Source organism: Clarias gariepinus, chromosome 14, assembly GCF_024256425.1.
Source record: "Clarias gariepinus isolate MV-2021 ecotype Netherlands chromosome 14, CGAR_prim_01v2, whole genome shotgun sequence".
NCBI lineage: Eukaryota > Metazoa > Chordata > Actinopteri > Siluriformes > Clariidae > Clarias > Clarias gariepinus.
Window position 1 is genome coordinate 7228965 of NC_071113.1, and position 23566 is coordinate 7252530.

The following is a 23566-nucleotide window of genomic DNA, read 5'->3' on the forward strand; positions in this document are numbered from 1 at the left end:
AAGTTACATTTTACAAACTGCTAGCTAAAGTTATGTCATGTCAGTCCAAGTTACTTGGTAAAAGTATTGTACCATCAGTACCCTAAGACATTATGCCCTCAGAGCACAGATTGTACTGCGTTAATGTTAAGTAACTTTTAGTTTGCTAGGCTCATTCATACAGTCAGTGATCGAATTGTAAAAAGAAATTCAAGGGGGGTGGTTTAGTGAAGTATTTATTTATTTAGTTGGGGTTGACTATAATTAACAGAGTGAGGGGCCATTACTTTTTAAAGTAACTAATTACATAACAAAATTACTGTCTTCAAAAAGTAATAGAAATGAAAACTCCTTTGTGATTCCTCATGCATGTTGCACATTGTCAAGACATTTATAATTATTCTACCATCATCACTCAGCGAAGTTTGGCCCATAATCTGTTACAGTAACTACTAATACCCCAATCTCACCTATGCAATTTTGCGTGGCGGCCGTAAGTACGGTTCTTCATGATTAACTTAATCATGATGTCCTTGCGTAGTCAAACCACATTGGTGAGATAGGGGTATAACAGCAGGAATAACAGATGGGACAAGTTATCGGGGGCGGGGCTTGTAGGATGACACACACACACACGCACACACACTAATGGATTGGGAATGACTGGCTCACGGATTACATAAATTGTCTGAATAACAGATTATATATAAAAAAAAAAAAAAAGTTACTGAATACTTAAATGGCAAACCTAATGCGTTAGATTACTCATTACATCAAAAAAGTAATCCGAGGACCCCACAAACTTTGTAAAGTGTTACACCCAAACCCTGATAACTAACCATACAAAATTATTGCAAAATATGTCACATTTTTAAGAACAATTTTATTAACAAAATATAAGCTTATTTACATCAACTTGAAGCCATCAAAGTAAAACACATGCATTTAAACATGCAATTGTCAAAACTATCATTTGGCCCTTTCCATGGCTTTCATCTAGGGAGGATTATAAGAGTAGAATAAAAATCTACATAAACATTATTAATTAAATAATTTAATTTAATAGTACTGTAGTTTTGTATGACTATGCACCAGTTTCTCTCTCTTTAGTTTTTTTATGTAAATGTTCATAACTGTTTTATGTAGTCTAGGAAGGTTGATGTACCATAACAAACTAAAACTAGTTAATATTTATGCAGTACAGTCTCTGCTCTGGGGCAAAATTAATGATCTACGGATGGCAGTGGCATTTGTTACTACTAATAGTTTATTACTACAGTGGAACCTTGGATTCGCATTTATTATTAAAATAAATACATAAAAATAATTAATACAAAATATAAAGTAAAAATAAAACAAATTAACCTGCACTTTACCTTTCAAAAAAGAAAAAAAAATAAATCCCAACAGATAAGTGTTTCCGTTTGTGTGTGCAGGCGCGTTGTATGTATGTGTGTGTGTGTGTGTGTGTGTGTGTGTGAGTGTGTGTGTGTGTGTGTGAGGCTAGAGTAAGTGGAGACTCTTCCTTTCAGCCCCTCTTGTCTCCCCCTTCTCATCCTACACAGTAAAACTTTCTCCTTTCGTCTGAATTTAACACACACACAATAATGGAAAGACTGTTGTTCTTTTCTAAATTATTAAAGCTTTTCTGCTTTATTTTAATGTCGCTCGTGACAGCGTAACAGCCTGTTAATTCATCCTCGTGTAATGATGAGATGGACAAACTGGTCGATGCATGCCTGTTCTTTTATTCGCTGCATTATCGGGCTATAGTACAAACTTTCGGGTGGATCCTGCACTTAAATCCAACTAAAAAAACTACTGAAGAAAAAAACTCAGGCTCTATATCCTAGCTTACATGTCGCATTCGCGTTTACACAAACCAGACTGCATTACCCACAATGCATCTCCCACACTGGACTACACTTCCGTAAACATCGGTCATAAATCAACATCTCTCTCCCGCAGCACTGTTTTATCTGAAAATTAGCAATGAACATCGCTACTGACACTCATGTGAGCGCATACTAACGGAATCACTGCTCTTAAAAAACAAACAAACAAATGGACCTGCACCCCACCTCTGAAAAAAATCGCGACAGAACAGTGTTTCTGTGTAGAGCAAAGTGTGTGTGTCACACACACACATATAGCCGGCACAGTGTCAAATTACGCTCGCGCACACACACACCGCGATGAGCTGGGGAGGAAAATGGATTTTTAACCTCTGTATTGAAAATTTCTTTTACTTTACTCGCACGCACACACGTGTGTTATAAGAAACAGTACATGCACTGAACACACGCGCTTCCGAACACAAAATAAAATGTGTTTTACACACACACAGTCACAGTAATAGTAAACAGTACACATGTGCACGGATGTTGATTATACCAGTAAGAGATGAGCATTAAGACCCAGCAGGGGAGACGATTACCCACAATTCCGGAGCACATGAGAGGGAAAGGGCAGGGGTAGCTCAGTGGTTAAGACTACGGTTCAGAAGATCCCAGGTTCAAACCCCACAACCACCAAGTTGCCACTGTGGGGCCCTTGAGCAAGGCCCTTAACCCTCAATGTAAGTCGCTCTGAATAAGAGCATCTGCCAAATGCCTACAGATCTGGGGCCTGATGTATAAACGTTGCGTACGCCCAAAATGGGCATAGAAATGTGCGTACGCATTTTTCCACGCACATATCGGGATTTATAAAAAATAAACTTGGCGTAAATAAGTGCGCACCGTAAGGATGCTCTTGACCGTGCGTACGCACTCTTTTAAAAGAGTATGTGTTTTGGCGACACCAACTGGCCCAAATAGCAATAACTATTTAAAATAGTCATCACCCAATTAATCAAATTGCATCAACCTGAATTATCATTATCAGCATTCTTAACCAAGTGCAAATACTTTGAATTAACTTTTTTTTAATGAATGGGCTCTAAAAAGGTATGTGCGTATATAACATATCATCATAATGGATGCTCTAGCACTGTTAGAAGACCTTGCTAATGACGCTCTACGGAGGGAGCGTGTTTTCAGAGACCGTGAAGATTTCCTTGCTCATGATGATGATTGGCTCATGAGCCGATTTCGATTTCCAAGAGCCATTCTCTTGGAATTGTGTTCTGAATTCTGAATTCCTTGACCACCACCAGTTGTTACAACACTGCGCCTGTGTGCACATATTCTTTTTTTTACGACTACTTTTAAGTCTGACCATTTTTTTTTTGGTCTCTTGGACTGTGCGAGGCACCGATGTAACAGCATAGACTGCTTCTGTTATACTTGCTCCCATTCTACCATCTTTCTTTTATTTGAAATGCCCGCAGAGAGCCCACCAAATAAAACTTTTTTTTGGCCCTCCACCTCAGACAGCAGTACCTCCATCTCGCAGTCGGTGAAGTTTCTTTTTTTTTGCTTTTCGTTTCTGTTTTTCCATTTTTAGCCAACAGATCAATGACAATTATCGGTCGTATTAATATGCAGGGAGATCATACATATTCAAAATAGGCGGTCTTAACCTCCAAATATGGTTATTTCAGGAGGAGATTGGGGTAAGCTATAAGCACGTGCACCTACGCACAATATTCAGATAATTGTGATTTATAAAGCGAACCTTGCGCAGGTTCTGGCGTACGTACGGTTTTATAAATCTGAAAACTTTTGTGCGTACGCAAATTCTGCCTTATGTGCGTACGCACATTTTAAGTATGAAATCTACGCAAAGTTTCATACATGAGGCCCCTGGCCTTTAAAAATGCACGTTTTCGGAAAAGGGATCCCACGACTTGCCGAGGTTGCGCGCGGCAAGCTGTGAAAATGCCCTTCAATACCTGTAGGGGGCAGTTGTGTTTCAGTCTAAAGTATTGTGTGTCTACTGAAGCCGAAAAATGTTATGTCTTTTAGGCGCCTATTGACAGCAAGCGACAGAGCTCATAAACGTGTCAAGCTCAAACTGTTATGTATTTATTTATAATTTTCATTCAGAATTATTATTATTAGTAGTAGTAGTTCTCCGAATTTATTATTATTATTATTGTAACGCACCCGCGCGTGTGCAAAAGGACTACAAAGATGTATGACGTTAGCCTATAACAGTATTGTTTTATTGTTTTTATGCGCTTTAAGCTTAGATGGGTACTGGTGGCTCAGTGGTAGGTGATGTGCTCCCCATGCAGGAGACCCGGGTTCAATTCCCAGCCAGTGCTCAATATGCTGGTGCTATTTGCTAAAATGCCATAGATATAGCCATTACATTATCAAGTTATGCTTCAGTACTAAATGCATTTTTGCAATTGAGAATTTTTTTTTGCTTAAGCTATGAAACACATTAGCACTCACCTCACAGTTGCTATAATTTAATGATTATCATAAGCAAAAAGTGTAAAACAAAGGATTCACATTTATTACATTTTCACCCAGAGCGGGATTCGAACCAGGGTCTGGACGATTTTATAGGATATACGGATATTATACGGATATTATTTAAGCAACGCCACACCACGTGGAAAGCGGCAAAAATGCTTCCATTTCATTGGCTGTCATTGAGTGTCAGCTATTCACGACTGGCCCTCGCGGAACACAGAATCCCCGGGCTTTGACTGCGCTTACTCCATTCGTTAATACAGGGGCGGACTGGGACCAAAAAGTGGCCCTGGACTTCCTGGCCCACAGCAGCCCACACCATAATACATTGGCTCATTAATGTAGAGATACATTTTAACACCAGTTACTAGTATAAAAATATAACACAATACAGAAATCAATGCTATTTAAACATGTTATTTGAAGTATCACTGAACATATATTGGGTCAAAGAAACGAAAAAAAAGAACATCAAGACAAACAACATATAAATCTATAAAGACAATATTTTAAAAGGAATGGCAATAAAACTGAACAGGTAAGCTGAAATAAAATCAGTAGCAGCAGTAGCTCACGCTAGTAAACTAGTTACTTATTTTAATTATTATGGTGGTCAATATTAACATGAAATAATGCTGGGTCCAGCCTCACTGTCCCTGACCTGTTATAGGCAGAATCTGTTCATTTGAAGCATTTTACAGCATTTACCTCCAAAGCTTTTTCTTATTAACCTTTTCTTCTTCCTGCTTTTCATTCATGGAAATTATTATTAATTTGCTCAGAAAATTTGCTGCATCGAGAAAGGATCAATATCTAAAAATTTTAAGATGCCCACGTGTGTGGACAAAGAATACAAAAGTGTATAATCTTTAATAAAGTTAGCCTAATACAATATTGTTTCCAATGCTGAAGCAAACATGATTTTGTTTTAGTCTATCCATTGAATACAACGCGACAGCGCGCTCCGAGGTAAAGCGCACCCACAGTTACTGTAATCTCCCATCTCACCTTTACAACAGGTGTAAAGTCATCAAACCGGTTTCGCTGCTGGGGGAATTCACAGAATTGGGGGTTTTTAAAACAAATTAACAAGACCGAGCAGACTTCAGACAGGGTTTGGGTTGGTTAGAAGTGGCGCTGACGGGGGGCGGCAGGGAGTCTCGCCCGCGGAGCAATTCAGTGTAGAACCGCCACTGCCTATTTTCCATCACATCACGTACTTCCCTGATCTCGGACTAAACTCCGCGCTTTGCTTTTATAATGTGGAGCAAGCCCGAGATCATATTAACATTCATCATTCAAAGTTATTCATATCAGTGTATAGTTAGTGTGATTTGAAAAGTGCTATAACTCCACCTGCTACAGTTTCAGCCCAGTGGAACAATCTGACTACATGTGAAGTGCCATGAAAAAGTATTTGCCCCTTCTTATTTTTTTTCTTTGCATATTTGTCACACTTGTATAGGTGGAATTTCACCTAAACACTTTAGGTGAGAACGTATAGGTTAATATGTATAGGTGAGAACAGCTGATTCACACTTGGGGAGAGTGAATAATTTGCATTTGAATGTTGTCTGGCATTGTAAGCACACGCAGTGACACTAAAAGAACAATAGGATTAATAGGAATAGGAGGCACTAAAGAGGAGGATTTTAATTTAGACTATAAAAAAACTAACCTGCGTCTATTTTTAGGCGTGCCAGCTGCCACTTTTTAGTCTTATAATGCCCACATGACACGCTGGTACAGAGCTGGACATAGCTCATCCATGCCAATGATCCCGGGTTTGCACCCTGCGCTATAAAATACGAGTACGACGGCCATCCGCGGACAGCAGCTCCTGCCTCCGTCCGCTCGCGCTGGCTCTTCTTTGAAGTCCCTGGGGCGCGTTTCATTTGCCCCGTTTGCATGCCGCACTTCCGCGTTGTGTGCGCGCGCCTCACTCACACCGCGTAGTAAAATCCACTGTAAACCAACAAACCCCCAAGTATTTTATAAGCGCGGATTGGAAGCCCGGGATTATTAGCAAGGAGAGCTCTTCTTCACTATTCGGCCTAATTCCGCAGCCCTGCTTCTTCGCATATCTGAAGGAGAGGCCGCCTAACTAGTGAGCGAGGGCCGATATTGATTTGGGCGCACGCCGTGACAGGCTGAAAAAAAACTATTGTCCTCAAAAATGTAACAGATGAGGACTCAGATTAATGTGCAAAAACTATATAATAAAACTATATAAGACTACATGCCTTTATAAGACTCAACTTTTATTTAAGCGCACTCACAAAAACGAAAAAACATGATTTTATAAATGTTTGAAAGCAAATAAGCTGCGCTGTTCTGTATTGTTTTTGGTGAACTTGAGCGCGTCAGAAAATGACTCTTCATGAACAGAATGAAGAGTCAGTCTGCTTGCTGTTTTCCCGACGCACCCATAATCAAACTTCATGGAAAACTTCATGAGTGCTGATTTAGACTATGGAGTAAATTAAAGAGGAGAATCACGATGCCGAATCGAAGTCCTGAGCCCAAACCTCATTTAAATTAAATTAAATTAAATTAAATTAACAAATATTATAAGTAAAAAAACAATAGCCCACGTTTAGAAACCGTTTATAAATTATTTTCGACATGAGTTGGCCCGGTGTTATGCGCAGAGCGTCGGGAGATTTCCTAAAGCTCCAAAATTACTGGGGCATTTTTTCTAAATAGATATTATCTTTAATAACTAATGGAGGTTTTGGGCTGTATACACACACATTTTTGAGGGGTTTAAAACAAATTAGTCCGAGCAGACCTACATGAAAGTTGAGAAGTGAGTAACTGCGCGCGCTGTCACGGTGTATATACTGTACAACACGCGTTTATCAACCTTTTGATAAAAACACTGCCTTTTGTAAAGTGAAAGTACTTTACAAAAGACAAACTGCTTTATTTTAGTCATGAATTCACGATCACATCACATTCCAGCTATTATTTCCAGCCGTGGTTAAATAATGTATTAAATAATTATTAAATGCTGGACACAAACAGCAAATATGATGATTAGTATAAAAAGCCCGAAGAAGTTCGTGGTCAGAAAATAATATTTACTTAATAATATAATATATATAGTTCATTCATGTCTTCTGATGATGTCGACACATTTTTTACGTTTTAAATAAGATATGTTGGCATATTCACGAATCAGGACATTCGCATAGTTAAGACTACCAGATAGCCTACTATCAGGAAATTAAATTAATTTCAAAACCATGTAAACCGAGACATTGCCATGTCTTTCACTGTTTTGTCCCTGTTAAAACGTTACAAAAAATATATAAGAAACTTATTAAGAATTATAAAGCGCGAATTTGGGCATCTCATTTCATCATTATGAAAAAAATATGAAGCACATATACACACATTTATCATAAAAGATCTGTTGTAAAGAAAAATAAAATTCATGTTTGCTTCAGCATTGGGAACAATATTGTTTTAGACTAAGTAATTATACACAATTCTTCGTTGTACAGTACTTGGTCCGGCGTTTAAATAAAGTCCTTCCATGCGCCATCTGGCGGTTATTCAGTGAAGCACAACACATTTATTTAAATTCCTGAATGTTGCTAACGGCAAGTCGCGGCGCGCCGCACGCTAAATTAAGGCATCCCGCGGGAAAACACACGCAGTCTTAATAGCCACATCTGTAAATGAAAATAAAAAAAACGTTGGCTCAGTTGGAATCACGTGACGCTCGGCGTCAAAACATAGAGCTTCATGCGTGAAACACAATGTGTTTGTAAACCAAGGCAATGCTCGTTTTTAAAGTCAAAATTTATTAAAAATCTTTGCTCGTCTTGTGGAACACTCATAAACCGCGTTACTCATAATCCGAGGTTCCACTGTATATTAAAAAATCAATGTGTTATGTTACTAGTTACTTACAAAGTATATTACATTAACCCACTACTTTTTTTCTTAAGTGCATAAGAACATTTGTTTTTTCTAAATCCCACCTACTGGGTGTATCCCACCTTGCTCCCAGAGTTCCCAAGATGTGCTCCAGATCCACCTCAGGACATAGAGCTTACTAAAGATAAATGAATGAATGAATGAATGAATGAATGCTATCAATAGACCTTACAATAATAATAAGGGATATTTTTTACAACCATGGAGCCTGGGATAAAAATAAATAATGTACCTTTAATGACTACACTACAAGCATGTAAACAACTGACCATTACACCCATATAAGGCCCTTCCCCAATATCTTTTCACAAATTTTGCAGCGCAAACAGTGTTTGCTACAGTGTTAACAGCTTTTAAATTGAAAATTAAACACCCACATCTGTTCCAGCATGAAACTACCGCTATGCACAAAATAAGAACCATAAAAATAGGTTGCCAGTATTGGAATGGAAGAATTCAAGTGTCTTGCACAAAGCCCAGCCCTCAACCCCTAAACCAGTTTTGGAAAAATAATGTACTTGAGCAAAATGTTCTTCTGCATTAATGTGACTCTTTATGAACAACTGCTATTTACTACAGAAATATACATTGGATTTGGAATCATTCAATTGATTGTACATTTTGTAAAAAATAAAATTAATTTTATGGCAAAAAATGTTTTTTCTTTTCAGTTTGCAGTTGCACAGTTTTCCTTTCAATGTGTATTACACATAAAATTCAACACCTTTCAAGGGACCAATCAAATAGAACAGATCAACCAATTTCAGGGTGGTACCTACACAGCTGAGGCTATCCAAACAGTTGTGTAAGTATCATCAACATATATAAAAAGCTATATATTACAGAAAATTAAGTGAATAGCATTTTCACATTCAGTTTATTTGTTTTAAACAGGGATCAATTATTTACCACACAGGCTGGGGTGAGAGAATATGCTAACAAAGTGTTGGTGGTCATCACTGACGGTCAATCAAATGGTGGGTATGACCTGAGAACTGCTGTTCAGAACGCAGAGAGGAAGAACATTGTTCGCTATGCTATAGGGGTAAGAAATTCACATACAGTACATTATCTATTTATAACATTTATTAATTGTCTAGTAAAGTTGTATGCAAATATTAGCCTAACAAAGCTAGAAATTTGTGAATAAATCAGATTCATGTTTTTTGCAATACTGATTTTCATTATATATGTATTGATAAATGCTAATCGCCTTGTAAAGTGGTAAAATTTCGTACTTGCATAAAGGAGTTGCTTGGCCTGTTTAATGAGCTTCCATAAGCTTACTGGCACAAGGAGAGACACATTTAAACACACAAACAACCTGCCTGTTAGAAAGGTCTCTGTTTATTAACAGCAAAAGACAGGGTATTTATATTTTTGGCCAAGCACCTGATGTCATCTACATCTGTACAAAGGACCAAAACCATTTTAACATGTCCTGGTAACAAAGCCTGAAAGATGTGCATCCAGAGACGAACCATAAAGTGTAAATGTAAATTTTTCCAGCGGAGCAACCCCATATTGAGCCAATAATGATGTAAACAAAGTCGTAAGGATATGAAAACAACTTACAGCACATTTCGACATGAGCAACATGAGCAATAAGGGCGTTTTTATCTACATAATAGTGTGGCGTGGGCGGGGTTTTGGACTAGTAACCATCATGCTTTGCGGGAGGGGTTGTTAGGTGTTCACCCTGTCGAGGAAAGGTGTTTGGGTTAGTGGCTTCGGCCAGGGTGTGTGTGTGTGTGAGTTAGAAGTGTGTCTTGTTGATCTGTGTTGAATGTGTGGTTGTGTGACTTTTCGTGCCATGTTAAATAAAATACTCCCAGCCATTTGCATTGGGCAGCAAGGAAGCTCACTCGTCTCTCCTAGTCCCTTCGTGGCAGTGAAAAACGCTACAAGTGGTGTCAGAAGTGGGATGGAGAGTAACGGGTTAGAGCGCACCCCGGAGCAAGCTACAGCTCCGTGCGCCATCAGCCGGCGAGGCGACCTGCAGGTGCACCTGCCGTCCTACAATGGCGCTGTCAAGCCCCACGCGTTCATCGCCCAGGTGGAGCTAGCCGCCGACTTTGCGGGCTGGTCCCCGGCGGAAACAGCCGTCCGGGTGGCCCTCTCGCTAGAGGGCGAGGCGCTCCGGTCGTTGGAAGACCTTCGGGCGGATGAGAGGAAGGACTGGGCGAAGCTGCGGGAGTCGCTCCACTTCCGGTTCGGCGCGGGTGACCGTCAGGAGGCCGCGTGCGAAGAGCTAGCGACCCGCGAGCGGAGCGCCTCCGAGCCACTGGGGGCGTTCGCCATGGACTTAAGATCTCTCGCACGCCGGGGCTACCCGGAATTCGGGCCCGTCCAGCAGGAAGAGCTAGCTCACCGTGCGTTCCTGCGGGGAATTCAGACGTCGAGGCTTCGCGAGCACATCCGGTTAGCGGCACCGTCATCCCTGTCTGAGGCGCTACGCGAAGCCGAGCGTGCCGAGCCCATCATGGCAGAACACCGCGGCGAAAGAGCCGAGCGTTTTGCCGTGCCTCGGGGCCGCTCGGTAGGTGAACCTAGCCGGGGACAGGGCTCCCCGTCGCGGCTAGGCCTCGGCTCAGCATCCAAGATTCCGGGACGACAAGGACCGCCGGACCACCGCTGCAACGTTCCCCAGCCTGAGGACAGCGTACCCCAGCAGCCGTTACAACTAGCTGCGGGAAAGCCGCCTCCCACAGCCGTCTCTGTTTCCCCAACTGCCGGGCCCAACTTCCGGTCAGGATGTGTAGGAAATCGCGCGGGCGTCTACGTGAACTGTGGCCTGGACAACGTTTCGCTACGGGCACTTGTGGACACCGGCTCTACAGTTTCGCTGCTGCGCTGGGGAGTATTAAAACAGGGCGAGCGCGGTTGTATGCTGCCGGCCCCAGCCTTGACTATTCGCACCGTGTCGGGGAGCTATTTGGAGATACAGGCCTGTCGCACTGTGCGAATACAAGTAGGTGCAATCAGTCTTTGTCATCCATTCTTTGTGGCAGACATTGAGGATGATTGTATCTTGGGGTTGGACATTTTAGAAAGGTGGGGTGCGGTACTGAATCTCACTGACGGAACGTTACGTGGTAACTTCGGGTTAGCCAGGTTGCTAGTTCCCAAAGCGCAGCCAGACGTGTTAGTAGCGCGCACCAGGGGCGCGGAACTTCCGGTGGACGCACCATGTAAACATCCGGTAGCAGACCGAGCGAGAATAATGGCCGAGCTTATGCAGCGTAGCAGCATGGGGCTAAGTCCGACACAGACCGACACAGTGAAGTCCCTTTTACATGAATTCACGGACATTTTCGCGGTAGATGAGTGCGAGTGCACACATACTAATTTGGTGCAGCACACGATTGATACGGGTAACGCAGCTCCTGTTCGGTTACATCCGAGACGCCTTCCCTTAGCTAAACGAGCTATCGCCGAGCAGAAGCTGCGTGAGATGGCCGACTCGGGCGTCATAGAGCCAGCGTCCGGACCGTGGTCTTCACCGGTTGTGTTGGTGCGTGAAAAGGACGAATCGTGGCGGTTTTGTGTCGATTACCGGCGGTTGAACGAGGTAACGCGCAAAGATTCTTATCCGTTGGCGCGAATAGATGATGCGCTGGAACACGTTGCGGGCTCGGCGTGGTTTAGCTCGTTAGATCTACGTAGCGGGTACTGGCAAGTAGAGCTCGCCCTGGAAGCGCGACCTAAAACCGCGTTCTCGATCGGGCAAGGGCTATGGCAATTCCGGCGCATGCCGTTCGGCCTATGTAACGCTCCAGCTACGTTCGAACGGTTGATGAAGAAAGTGTTGGCCGAGATTCCTCGCAATCGTTGTGTTGTCTACCTGGACGATTTACTGGTGCACGGCAAGGAGTTTGAGGTCGCGCTAGCTAACCTACGGGAGGTATTTTTGGCTATACTGCGGGCGAATTTGCGGCTCAACCCGAAAAAGTGCCAGCTGTTGCGGCAAGAGGATTGCCACCGATCCAGCCAAAATTGCTGCGGTACAGAATTGGCCTGAACCGTTAAACGTGTCGCAGCTTCCTCGGGTTAGCCTCGTACTATCGTCGGTTCGTGAAGGATTTTGCCACGATCGCTAGTCCGCTGCACGGGCTCACGAAAAAGAATCAGCCGTTTCGCTGGGACTGGGTGCACGCGCGCGCTTTCACTCGGTTACGGGAAGCTCTGGTCACGTCGCCCGTTCTCGGATATCCTGACGCGTCTCGTACGTTTATCCTCGACACGGACGCAAGCGATGTAGGGCTAGGGACTTTACTGTCTCAGGTTTCCGAGGGTAAAGAGCGTGCTATCGCCTACTTCAGCCGCGCGTTGTCTGGACCTGAGAAAAATTACTGCGGCACGCGGCGCAAGCTGCCCTTAAACATTTTAGGCCGTATTTATATGGGCAATCCTTCTCGCTGCGGACCGATCACGCTTCGTTGGTGTGGCTGCTTAGTTTTAAAGAGCCCGAGGGGCAGTTAGCGCACTGGCTCGAGCGGTTGCAGGATTATAATTTTACCATTCAGCACCGAGCGGGAAAACTGCATGCTAACGCCGATGCTTTATCCCGCTGGCCGTGTAGCAAAGAGCGTTGTCAGCACTGCGAGCGGGTTAAAAAGCACGTGGGTGGTCGCGACATCGAACACTCTCCGACCCTCGTGAATGAGAACATCCTCCCTGCGCAGTCCTCCGGAGCCCCCATCGGTAATCAGCCGACCGAGCCGGCGTGCAGCCGAGTGACTGCGTCGCCTAAATCATCACCTGTAGTCGTTCCGCCTGTGCCGCAGATGGACTTATTGCCGAGCAGGAGAAGGATCCGGCGCTGCAGCAGGTACTAGGTTGGGTTAACGCGGACCAGCTGCGCTAATGTTCGCCTGTGGACCTTGTGTTTGGGCCACCTCCCCAGTCTGATTTACCCATGAAGCCTGGGTTGGATTATTTTTGTTCCTTAAAAGACAAACTGTTCCGTGTCCATGAGTTGGCGCGTAGACACTTGGCGGACGCCGGTGTTAAACAGCGCTGCGTGTATGACACTCACAGCCGAGGGCGAGACTTTGCCACTGGGGAGCAGGTTTGTGTGTATTCCCCCGGAAGGAAAAGGGGGCTCTCGCCTAAGCTCATGTCTCACTGGGTGGGCCCCTGTACGGTAATCGCCCAGCTCTCTGATGTAGTCTACCGGGTAAGGTTGACGGGGCGGTCGCGAGTGGTCGTGCTCCACCGGGATCACCTCGCGCCCTACCAGCCCAACGCCAGCGGGACCTCGAACTCTGTGGAGGCCGGTCCGCCTCAGGGAAAGGGTAGCGGCCCTCCTTCCCCCGCAAAAAGACCCCGGCGTTCACAACGCCAGCGCCGACCACCGTCACGCTTTCAGGACTGAGTTCACCATCGTGACCGGGGACGGTCACAGCTCGGGTGGGAATAGCTTTTAAAAACCGTCTGTTAATGAATTTAACAATGTTCTACTGAGCCCTAAATAAATGATAATAAAACCAGTAATTACAATACTATCATAAAGAGAAATAAAAATGATGCTACTGACTATTATGGAGGTGTTAACAATATGACAATGACATTTTTTTTTTATTTGTTGTTGTTATTTTGTGATCTGAGTATATTTTGATTGAAATAAAGCTCAATCAAACATTCACATTCAAATACAGTGTTTATTTAGCTAGTATGTATTTAGGTTTTGTTGTTTTTCTGGGGTACTATAATTTTGTCTGCTTTGCAATAGTTGCCACACTTTATGACTGATATAAAGCCGTTCATATCGCGCAATGTGAGCAGCTTCATTTCAGTCATAAATTCAAAAACACATTCCAGCCGTTCGTGGTCAAATAACTATTTATTGCTGGACACAAACAGCAAAAAAAAATAAAATAAAAATAAGGATTATTATTTGAATAATATAAAACCCTGAAGAGCCTTGTGAGTGTGGATTTATGTGATGAGTAATTTTTTGGGACATGATTCTTACATCAATATTAAAGATTTAATTTTTTTTCTTCACTCAAGCATGTTCATAATGAGAGATTTAAAAGTAGAAATACAATGAGTTCAGTTTTGGTATGGGGATTCCAATATAAATGTCACATTGTTGAATGTCTCTATTCATCCTCTGTTTTTTTTTTACTTTACTAGGTCGGAAATGCCTTTAGCATTTCTTCAGCAGAGATGGAGTTGAAAACTATTGCATCTGATCCAGATGATAAACATGTATTTAAAGTAAATGATTTTTCTGTATTGACGGCAATCCAGGACACACTGGCAGAGGATATCATTGCAATTGAGGGTATACACTTAAATTTCATTGGGTACATACTGTAAGTTGTGTTCACAGTAATAACCATTCATAATATTATTACTTTATTAGGAACCCAGACTTCTGGAGAATCCACCAGGATGGAATTTGCACAGGACGGCTTCAGTGCAGACTTTGTTACAAATGTAGGTTAAGTCATTATTTTTGTTCAACAGTTGTCAGTCCATCCATCCATCCATCTTCAACCGTTTATCCAAGTCGGGTCAGGGATAGCAGTTCCAGCAGGGAACCCCAAAGTTCCCTTTCCCCAGCCACCTCAGCTAACTCTGACTGGGGAATCCTGCGGCATTCCCAAGATATAATCTCTGATCCTTGGTCTGCCCCGTGGTCTCCTTCCAGCTGGACGTGCCAAGAACACCTCCCTAGCGAGGCGTCTTGGTGACATCCTTACTAGGTGCTTGAACCACCTCAACTATACCTTTCCACGCAAAGGAGTAGCGGCTCACGGATGACTGAGCTTCTCATCTTATCTCTTTTTTTCCCCTGATTTTCTCCCTAATTTAGTCGTGTCCAATTCCCTCCCGTTACTAGGGGGGGCTCCCACATTAAGGCTACTTACTACCAATCAGCCAGGAGGGCCGAGGGCTGTCACGGGTTTCCTCCGAACCACGAACCCCATGTTTTCTCCGTATTTGCGATCTTGTCCTTTCGGTCATGACCCAACGCTCATGACCATAGGTGAGGGTTGGAACTAAGATCAACGATAGATTGAGCCAAAAAGCTTTACAGTTCAGTACAGCTACTGCAATATCGCCACCGCTGCTCTGATTCTCCGGCCAACCTCACGTGTCAATTTTCTATCACTCACTAAACAAGACCTCAATTTCTTAAACTCCTTCACTTGGGGTAACAACTCGCTTCCTACCTGGAGTAGACAATCCATCGGTTTTCTGCTGAGAATTATGGCCACAGACTTCGAGTTGTCAGTTGCCTTTGGAAAAAAAAATCCTGCAGGATCCTACATTTGTATTGGTGACAAGGTAAAACAACTTAGTATCGATAACGTTTTTAAATTCTTCCTGCAGTACGTAGCAAACTTTGTGATTTTGTAGTGAGTCGAACAACTTCCTCCTCTACCAGTATTAGTTTAAATTTGGTACTTGATGACAGCACCATATCATAGTACAGTCACGAATAGGGTAATGTCTGTTCATCCATACAGTAAACCCACTGCATAGGACTTCCCTAAGGCTATAAAATAACAGGAGCAGTGGACAGAACCATAAAAAAAAATAAAAACAAGACCTTTACACACTGCACATACATCAAGTCTCTTGTACACAAATCGCTTGTGCTTCTTTTAAGTGTTGTAATGTTGTTTCTCTGATTAATTTTCTTTCAAAAATATTGAAAAGTGCGTCCTGGCTTCAGAGTTCATCAAAACCAGTTCTGTTGATAGCAGGAGCAAGAACAATACACTGGGATATTGTGTGATATTGCTTTTATACACAGTTCCACGAACACAATTTGTTATCAAAAATATGATTGGTTTCTTTATTTAACTACTTACTTTGGTCTGACAACGCACATCGTTGGAGGACTGCAGAACACAACTAAGCAACTTGTGGAGCTGGAAACCGACAGTTAACAACTGACACAAAGTAGTGCTCTTGATCCAGGGTTGGAGAGCGGTTTGAAAGCTAGTTAATTGGATTTGCATCCATAAAAAAAGAACACTGATTGTTTAGATGTGATTTGCACAAACTTGAAATGATTAAAAAGTCAAAATATTGTTTTAATAATAATGTTATTAAATGTGTTTTCTTGCTGAAAGTGCTTATGTGACTGGTTTTAAATGTGTTTTTCGGCAGACAGCCGCTCTCTCCTCAGTAATCCAGACCATCCTCACATATTTCTCCCATGCTGTGACTGACATTTAGTGCAATTATAGAATACGTGGAACACAGAGTGCTACATATAGTATTACAGTAATATATCATTGAATTGCTCATATAAACATCATGGTGATTTCATGCCCTTGTGATTTGCTATTACTGTTGCTGATATCATAGTTATAGATGATGTTTTTGTGTGTCTTTAGGGAAACATAATAATAAGTGCAGTTGGAGCATATCAGTGGAAAGGTGGCTATCAAAAGTACAGCAACAGTGGAGCACCAGTGAGCAGCTTTCAGAAGGGCAACGGTAATGACAGTTATTTAGGTGAGAACTCTATCAAAAGAAAACAATCACAGCTATGTATTTTAGTTCAAACTGGTGCCACAAAGGCATACAACTGTATAGAAAATCTTTACTTGTATGAAATGATGTATAAAGTGGATTTCTCAATGAGCACAGGCACAAGCCTGTTTTGTGAGTGTTCACTTACATTTTAAGTAGTTCTCTGTTGACTTCACCCAGTTTTATTTTAATATAATATTTTTCTTTTTTTTTAAATCTATATTTATCTATTCTTCTAAGAACTGTATCTGTATTTCTAGGTACACATTATTTATGAATGAGGACAATTATGAGATATGAGTGCAATCAATACTCAGTTTGTCTGGAAAAGCTAACAGAAAAAATAGGAATGTGTTTACCTTGACTAGTATTAATGTAACTGACTAATTCATAAAAGGCATGAATAGTGTAGTGGACAGCACTACTATTACATAACTTTAGGGTAAAACTGCAAGCTGGCTGCATGCAATTAAATTTTAAAGCAAAAACTTTGACATATATATATATATATATATATATATATATATATATATATATATATATATATATATATACACTCATCTAAAGGATTATTAGGAACACCTGTTCAATTTCTCATTAATGCAATTATCTAATCAACCAATCACATGGTAGTTGCTTCAATGCATTTAGGGGTGTGGTCCTGGTCAAGACAATCTCCTGAACTACAAACTGAATGTCAGAATTAGAAAGAAAGGTAATTTAAGCAATTTTGAGCGTGGCATGGTTGTTGGTGCCAGACGGGCCGGTCTGAGTATTTCACAATCTGCTCAGTTACTGGGATTTTCACGCACAACCATTTCTAGGGTTTACAAAGAATGGTGTGAAATGGGAAAAACATCCAGTATGTCGCGGTCCTGTGGGCGAAAATGCCTTGTTGATGCTAGAGGTCAGAGGAGAATGGGCCGACTGATTCAAGCTGATAGAAGAGCAACTTTGACTGAAATAACCACTCATTACAACCGAGGTATGCAGCAAAACATTTGTGAAGCCACAACACGCACAATCTTGAGGCGGATGGGCTACAACAGCACAAGACCCCACCGGGTACCACTCATCTCCACTACAAATAGGAAAAAGAGGCTACAATTTGCACGAGCTCACCAAAATTGGACAGTTAAAGACTGTAAAAATGTTGCCTGGTCTGATGAGTCTCGATTTCTGTTGAGACATTCAAATGGTAGAGTCAGAATATGGCGTAAACAGAATGAGAACATGGATCCATCATGCCTTGTTACCACTGTGCAGGCTGGTGGTGGTGGTGTAATGGTGTGGGAGATGTTTTCTTGGCACACTTTAGGCCCCTTAATGCCAATTGGGCATCGTTTAAATGCCACGGGCTACCTGAGCATTGTTTCTGACCATGTCCATCTCTTTATGACCACCATGTACCCATCCTCTGATGGTTACTTCCAGCAGGATAATGCACCATGTCACAAAGCTCGAATCATTTCAAATTGGTTTCTTAAACATGACAATGAGTTCACTGTACTAAAATGGCCCCCACAGTCACCCGTTCTCATTAGAGTCACCCGTTCTCATAACCCAATAGAGCATCTTTGGGATGTGGTGGAACGGGAGCTTCGTGCTCTGGATGTGCATCCCACAAATCTCCATCAACTGCAAGATGCTATCTTATCAATATGGGCCAACATTTTTCAGCACCCTGTTGAATCAATGCCATGTAGAATTAAGACAGTTCTAAAGGCGAAAGGGGGGCAAACACCGTATTAGTATGGTGTTCCTAATAATCCTTTAGGTGAGTGTTTTTATGTATATATAGTATATGCATGAATAACATAAAAAGAGAGACTCTAATTGCTTGTCCTGTATTCACATTCACAGGTTATTCCATGACAGTTGCAAAAAGAAACTGGGGCTACGTTATCATTCAGGGAGCTCCAAGAGATAATCACATAGGAAAAGTGATTACATCAGAAAATGGAGTTGTTCAGACAATAAATCCTCCTGAGGTGATTTTTTTATTTTATACCTTACAGTATGTACACTAAATCAGTCACTAAAAACAGCTCTCACTGGTGCACTTTAAGTAGTGATTATGTTTCACTGCTCAGTAACCACTAATTATTCATAAAATTAAATCGGAGAGATGTAAATGATTGTAAATTCTCAAGTTTCAGATTAAATTTACACCTAGTCACCATTTTTTTCAGCCTCAAATTGGTGCCTATTATGGTGCTGAGTTATGTGTGGTGGACTTGAATTTGGACAACATTACGGATCTTCTACTTGTTTCTGCCCCAATGCATAATGAGGGGGATGAGGAAGGAAAAGTCTTTATCTACACCTTTATCACATTTGGTAGAGAGTCCCAGGTAAAGAGAAAACACAACTGTCCTGAAGTACTGTATATACACAATGCTAACAACTATGTAGAGTGGCTGCTTTCTTTATGATTTTCTTACTTTATGTACATGCTAATTTTTTTTTTTTTTTTTTTATATTTTCTATTTGTTTGCTTTTTTTAAGATGTAAAAAAAATGGTAATTGTCGCAAAGAAGGTTTTTTTTTGGGGGGGGGGCTATAACTAAACATGCAAAATTACTGAGAAATATGTCAAATTTTCAAGACTTTTTATCAACAAAATATAAGCTTAATTAAATCAACTTGAAGCCATTAAAACAATAAACATGCAATTGTCAAAACTATCATTTGATCCTTCCTATGGCTTTTATCTGGGGAGGATTATAAGAGTGGAATAAAAATCTATATAAACATTAGTAATGAAATACACACAAATCAATTTTGACCCTTTTGCACCCAAGCATGTAAGTGAAACTGCAAAGTCTACTGAAAAAAACATGCGTCTTCTCCAAATTAAGAATGAAATTACAAATTGTATTAAATTTCCTGTATTAAACTGAATGCTTTGTTTTTATCATGTGTCTGCTGAGAGGATTTGTGCATATTTGTGCATATGTATCATACTTTCAGTTCTCTTCCTTTTGAAATATGTCAAAAACTGTGCATGAACTGTTCTCTTGGCCATTGCAAAAATTGATGTCCCACAACACCCCAGTCTGTTTCTTTCTAAACTTAAACCTGAATGGCATTGAGTAGTTGACCAAACAGACCTTTACATAAACTGGTCCATCCAAGAAGATGCCCCCATTTCCTGTCTGTGTTTTCTGAGAGTGTGAGCCACAGAAGCCTCTGTACCACCACTATGTTTGCTTTTCTCCTGCCGAGAGAGAGAGAACCGCATGACTGGGTATGCGTAGGATGTAGTGTGTCGCAAAGATGAGGGTGAATGACAGACTTCTTCTTCGCTGGTGTAAAAAAAAAATACTTATGAAATTACTGTTGGTCACAATGTTTAGTATAAAATAAATCCTATACTGTAGGTTTCAGTGCCTGCTTAATTGTTTAAAAGGCTAAAGCATTTTGGGCTGTATATAAGCAGTATATTCAATTCAATTTTATTTGTATAGCGCTTTTAACAATTGCCATTTTCCCAAAGCAGCTTTACACAATCAAAATAACTATTTAAGTTTGTATGGAATGTGAATGTGTATGAATCAAAATTGTTAGATTGACCCTGGTGACAGTGGCAAGGAAAAACTCCCTGAGATGGTAATAGGAAGAAACCTTGAGAGGAACCAGACTTAACAGGGAACCCATCCTCATCTGGGTGAAACAGAAAGCAGTAAATGATCTGCATTTATACAGTGTGTAGGGTGGGAGGCAGTTCAGCTATAACAGTTGATGTTAATTGATGTTAATATGAAGTCCAGTTAGTTCTTAAAAACCCAGGTAGACTTGTAGGAAGTTCCAGTCCTGATCTATCGAACGGTCAAGTCCTCAGAGAAACAGCTGCCAACACAGGTCGAGGACAGAACTGTCTTCTAGGTAGAGAGTATCATCCCCAGACACCAGACGCATCCCAAAGAGACACACGGGGCATCCATGTGACGAGATCACCAACCAGAAGCGGGGCACCAGGATGGGTCAGACAGGTCCGGAGGGCAGAGGGAGTCTGGATCATGTCTAGCTCGACAGAGAGAGGGAAGAGAAAGGGCGAGGGAGAGCAGAAGAGGAGAGATAACAGTTGGGTCTGGTCACAGTCACATAATGTATAATGTGAATGTATATTAACTGTAGAGTACAAGCAGAGACTCCGGCAGGACTAACTATGACAGCATAACTAAAAGGGAGAGCCAGAAGAAAACACAGACATGAGGGCTCCTTGAGGTGTAATGCAACCAATCACCTCACCGTCAACAAACCTGAGTGATCAATGAGAGTGGGGAGGACAGCATCTAAACATACCAATATATATAACAATTTATAAAAAATTGTTTAAAAATAGTTATTTCCTTATGTAACATTAAACCACCTATTTAGAATCCTCTTTGGCCAACAAAAACTCCCTACAATCTGAAACATCCTAAATTAGTACGGCCTGGTCCCATGTTTGCCATATTTTTTTTATTTCTAATAAAATACATGGTAATGCCGGACAACTTCTGTATGTTTATTTAAAATGTGGTCTGTTACTGAATGTGTTACATTATTTAGCATTATGCAAATATTTTTCTGCACATGAATTACAGGCACAACACATACAAACAGTAAAAGGAATACCAGGACAAAGGGGGAGGTTTGGCATGACGTTGGCGAGCCCCGCTGATCTAGATGGGGACAGTCGGAGGGATGTAGTAGTAGGAGCGCCTCTAGAGGAGAACGGCCAGGGCAGCATCTACATCTTTAATGGAAGAACACAAGACATTAGCCCAACTTTCTCACAGGTTAGAGAGAAACAAATGTAGAGCTTTATATTATTATTAAGATTTTGTTGTATAAAATTTGCTTTAATAAAGAACAATGCAAATTTGCTTGATTTTGATAAATGTCCATTAGAAATATAAAAGATAAATAAAGAAAAAAAAACATATTTTATATCCTGCTTAATTTGATAAATAAAAAATACGTCCAATTTATGAACAATTTATAAACCCCACTAAACCCAGGAGCTGTGCTATGCAAATGAAATTTTTTTATGTATTATACCATCTTCTATTATTACATCACATTGCTAATTTTGCTGAGCATATAACTATCTGCATCCAGCAAGTAAAGAATACCAACATTCGAACAAACAGATTATGTTGAATGGTAATGCTACGGAGTAACATTTTTTTATTTGAAGATCTTTCAAAATTAGTCTCTCTCTCTGCTACTTTAACTATACAAATTTTGTTCTGTGTTTCTTTACTATTAGAGGATCAGCGGCTCGTCCATGCAAATTGGGCTGCAATATTTTGGTTTTTCTCTGAGTCAGTCTGCTCTGGACCATAGTAAAGACACACTGCCCGATCTTGCTGTCGGTTCCAAAGGAGCAGTCATCATTCTAAGGTCTAGTGTTTAAATGGTAGTGTGTGTTATGCTGATGTGAGGTTGACAGGTGCTGCAGCTTTCACCATCAGTAATGTTATTGTGGTGAGACAGTGACAACATATAAAGAATTCTAGAATAATTTACACAGATTGTGCACAATATAGTGTGTATAATAAAGTAGTGATTTACTGTATTTAATTATTTTTTTGTTCATTACAGGAAATTCCATCCTTTTTTAACATTTTGTGCTTTTACAACTGAAAATTGGTATGGGCTTAACTAGTATTTTTAACCTTTGGTTTACACAATATGTCTAATAAACAGTGTTTACATGATTTTATTTACTGTGAACTTTTTTTCAAGCTCAACAGCTTCAACTGCAAATACAACTGCAAGTCTTCTTGTAATTGTGTCTGTCAGCTGGATGCAAATAAAAAAGAAACACATTCATATTGCATTTTTTTCTTCTTACCATTCCTAAAAAAACAGTTTTGTTTAGTGCAAACAGCTTCTTCTTTCTGAGTTGTGGATTTCATCAGTTTCTTCAAGTCAAAGGGTGGCAACAGGCGTGAATACATATTCACTTTTGACTTTTTTTTCTGTAAAAAAAAATCCCTCAATGTAATATGTGTTTTGTATGCATTCATGAAATACAGTGAAGTCCCAATTAAGTTGATTTTAATTTCTTTTTTGTAAACTGCTGGTTATCATAACATTTTAATTACAGTTTATCAGTTACAGTTACACTGTGGTGTGTTTTGTGTACTGTTCAGATCTAGACCCATTGTGAGTTTGGTGATCACAGTAACTTACACACCGTCCAAAATCCCCACCAGAGACAACGACTGCAAAAATCCTTTGCCAAACACATTACAACTGTGTTTTACTATGAGTGCCTTAAATCCTGGGATGACAGGTTTCTGTATATTTCTACACTTTTAAATGCATATAAGTCAGCCTTGTCGACAAAATAATAATATTTATATTTTAATCGTCAAAGGCTTATGAATGGGTTAACTTATGACTGTTCTTTAGACTTGTCTGCAAGTATAAATTATACATTAAAACTTGATGCCAAACGACAAAGCTACCGAGCATTCTTTTCACCGAAGCAAGTCAAATCAAATGGCACAATGACTTTATCACTAAAGAAGAATTGCATGGATCATGGGTTTTTCATAGAGGTATTTAAAATAATCTTAAATCTTGTAAACTAATTTTCTTGCACATATTCAATACTAAATGATTCATCTGTTAATCATTTTTACTAGCTTACTTGGGTGAATCCTATCTTGTGTATGATACACAAATGTGTGTATATGAGGTGACGTTTAAGTGTATACAGGATACAGTGGATGAACATGTCTAATATGTATTTTATCCATTATTTAACT

General features: G+C 40.8%; 1 protein-coding gene across 1 annotated transcript in view; it reads left to right on the top strand.

The window, feature by feature from the left end:
* LOC128541162 (integrin alpha-M-like) overlaps window positions 1-23566 on the top strand; it is a 45950-nt gene that overhangs the window by 9873 nt on the left and 12511 nt on the right. Inside the window, exons 7-17 of the mRNA XM_053511420.1 lie at window positions 8966-9099; window positions 9189-9339; window positions 14436-14586; window positions 14668-14741; window positions 16658-16778; window positions 18660-18787; window positions 18989-19150; window positions 21389-21583; window positions 22057-22190; window positions 22946-23088; window positions 23208-23356. Of these exons, the coding sequence (XP_053367395.1) occupies window positions 8966-9099; window positions 9189-9339; window positions 14436-14586; window positions 14668-14741; window positions 16658-16778; window positions 18660-18787; window positions 18989-19150; window positions 21389-21583; window positions 22057-22190; window positions 22946-23088; window positions 23208-23356 (1542 nt within the window). The remainder of the gene's footprint in view (window positions 1-8965; window positions 9100-9188; window positions 9340-14435; window positions 14587-14667; window positions 14742-16657; window positions 16779-18659; window positions 18788-18988; window positions 19151-21388; window positions 21584-22056; window positions 22191-22945; window positions 23089-23207; window positions 23357-23566) is intronic.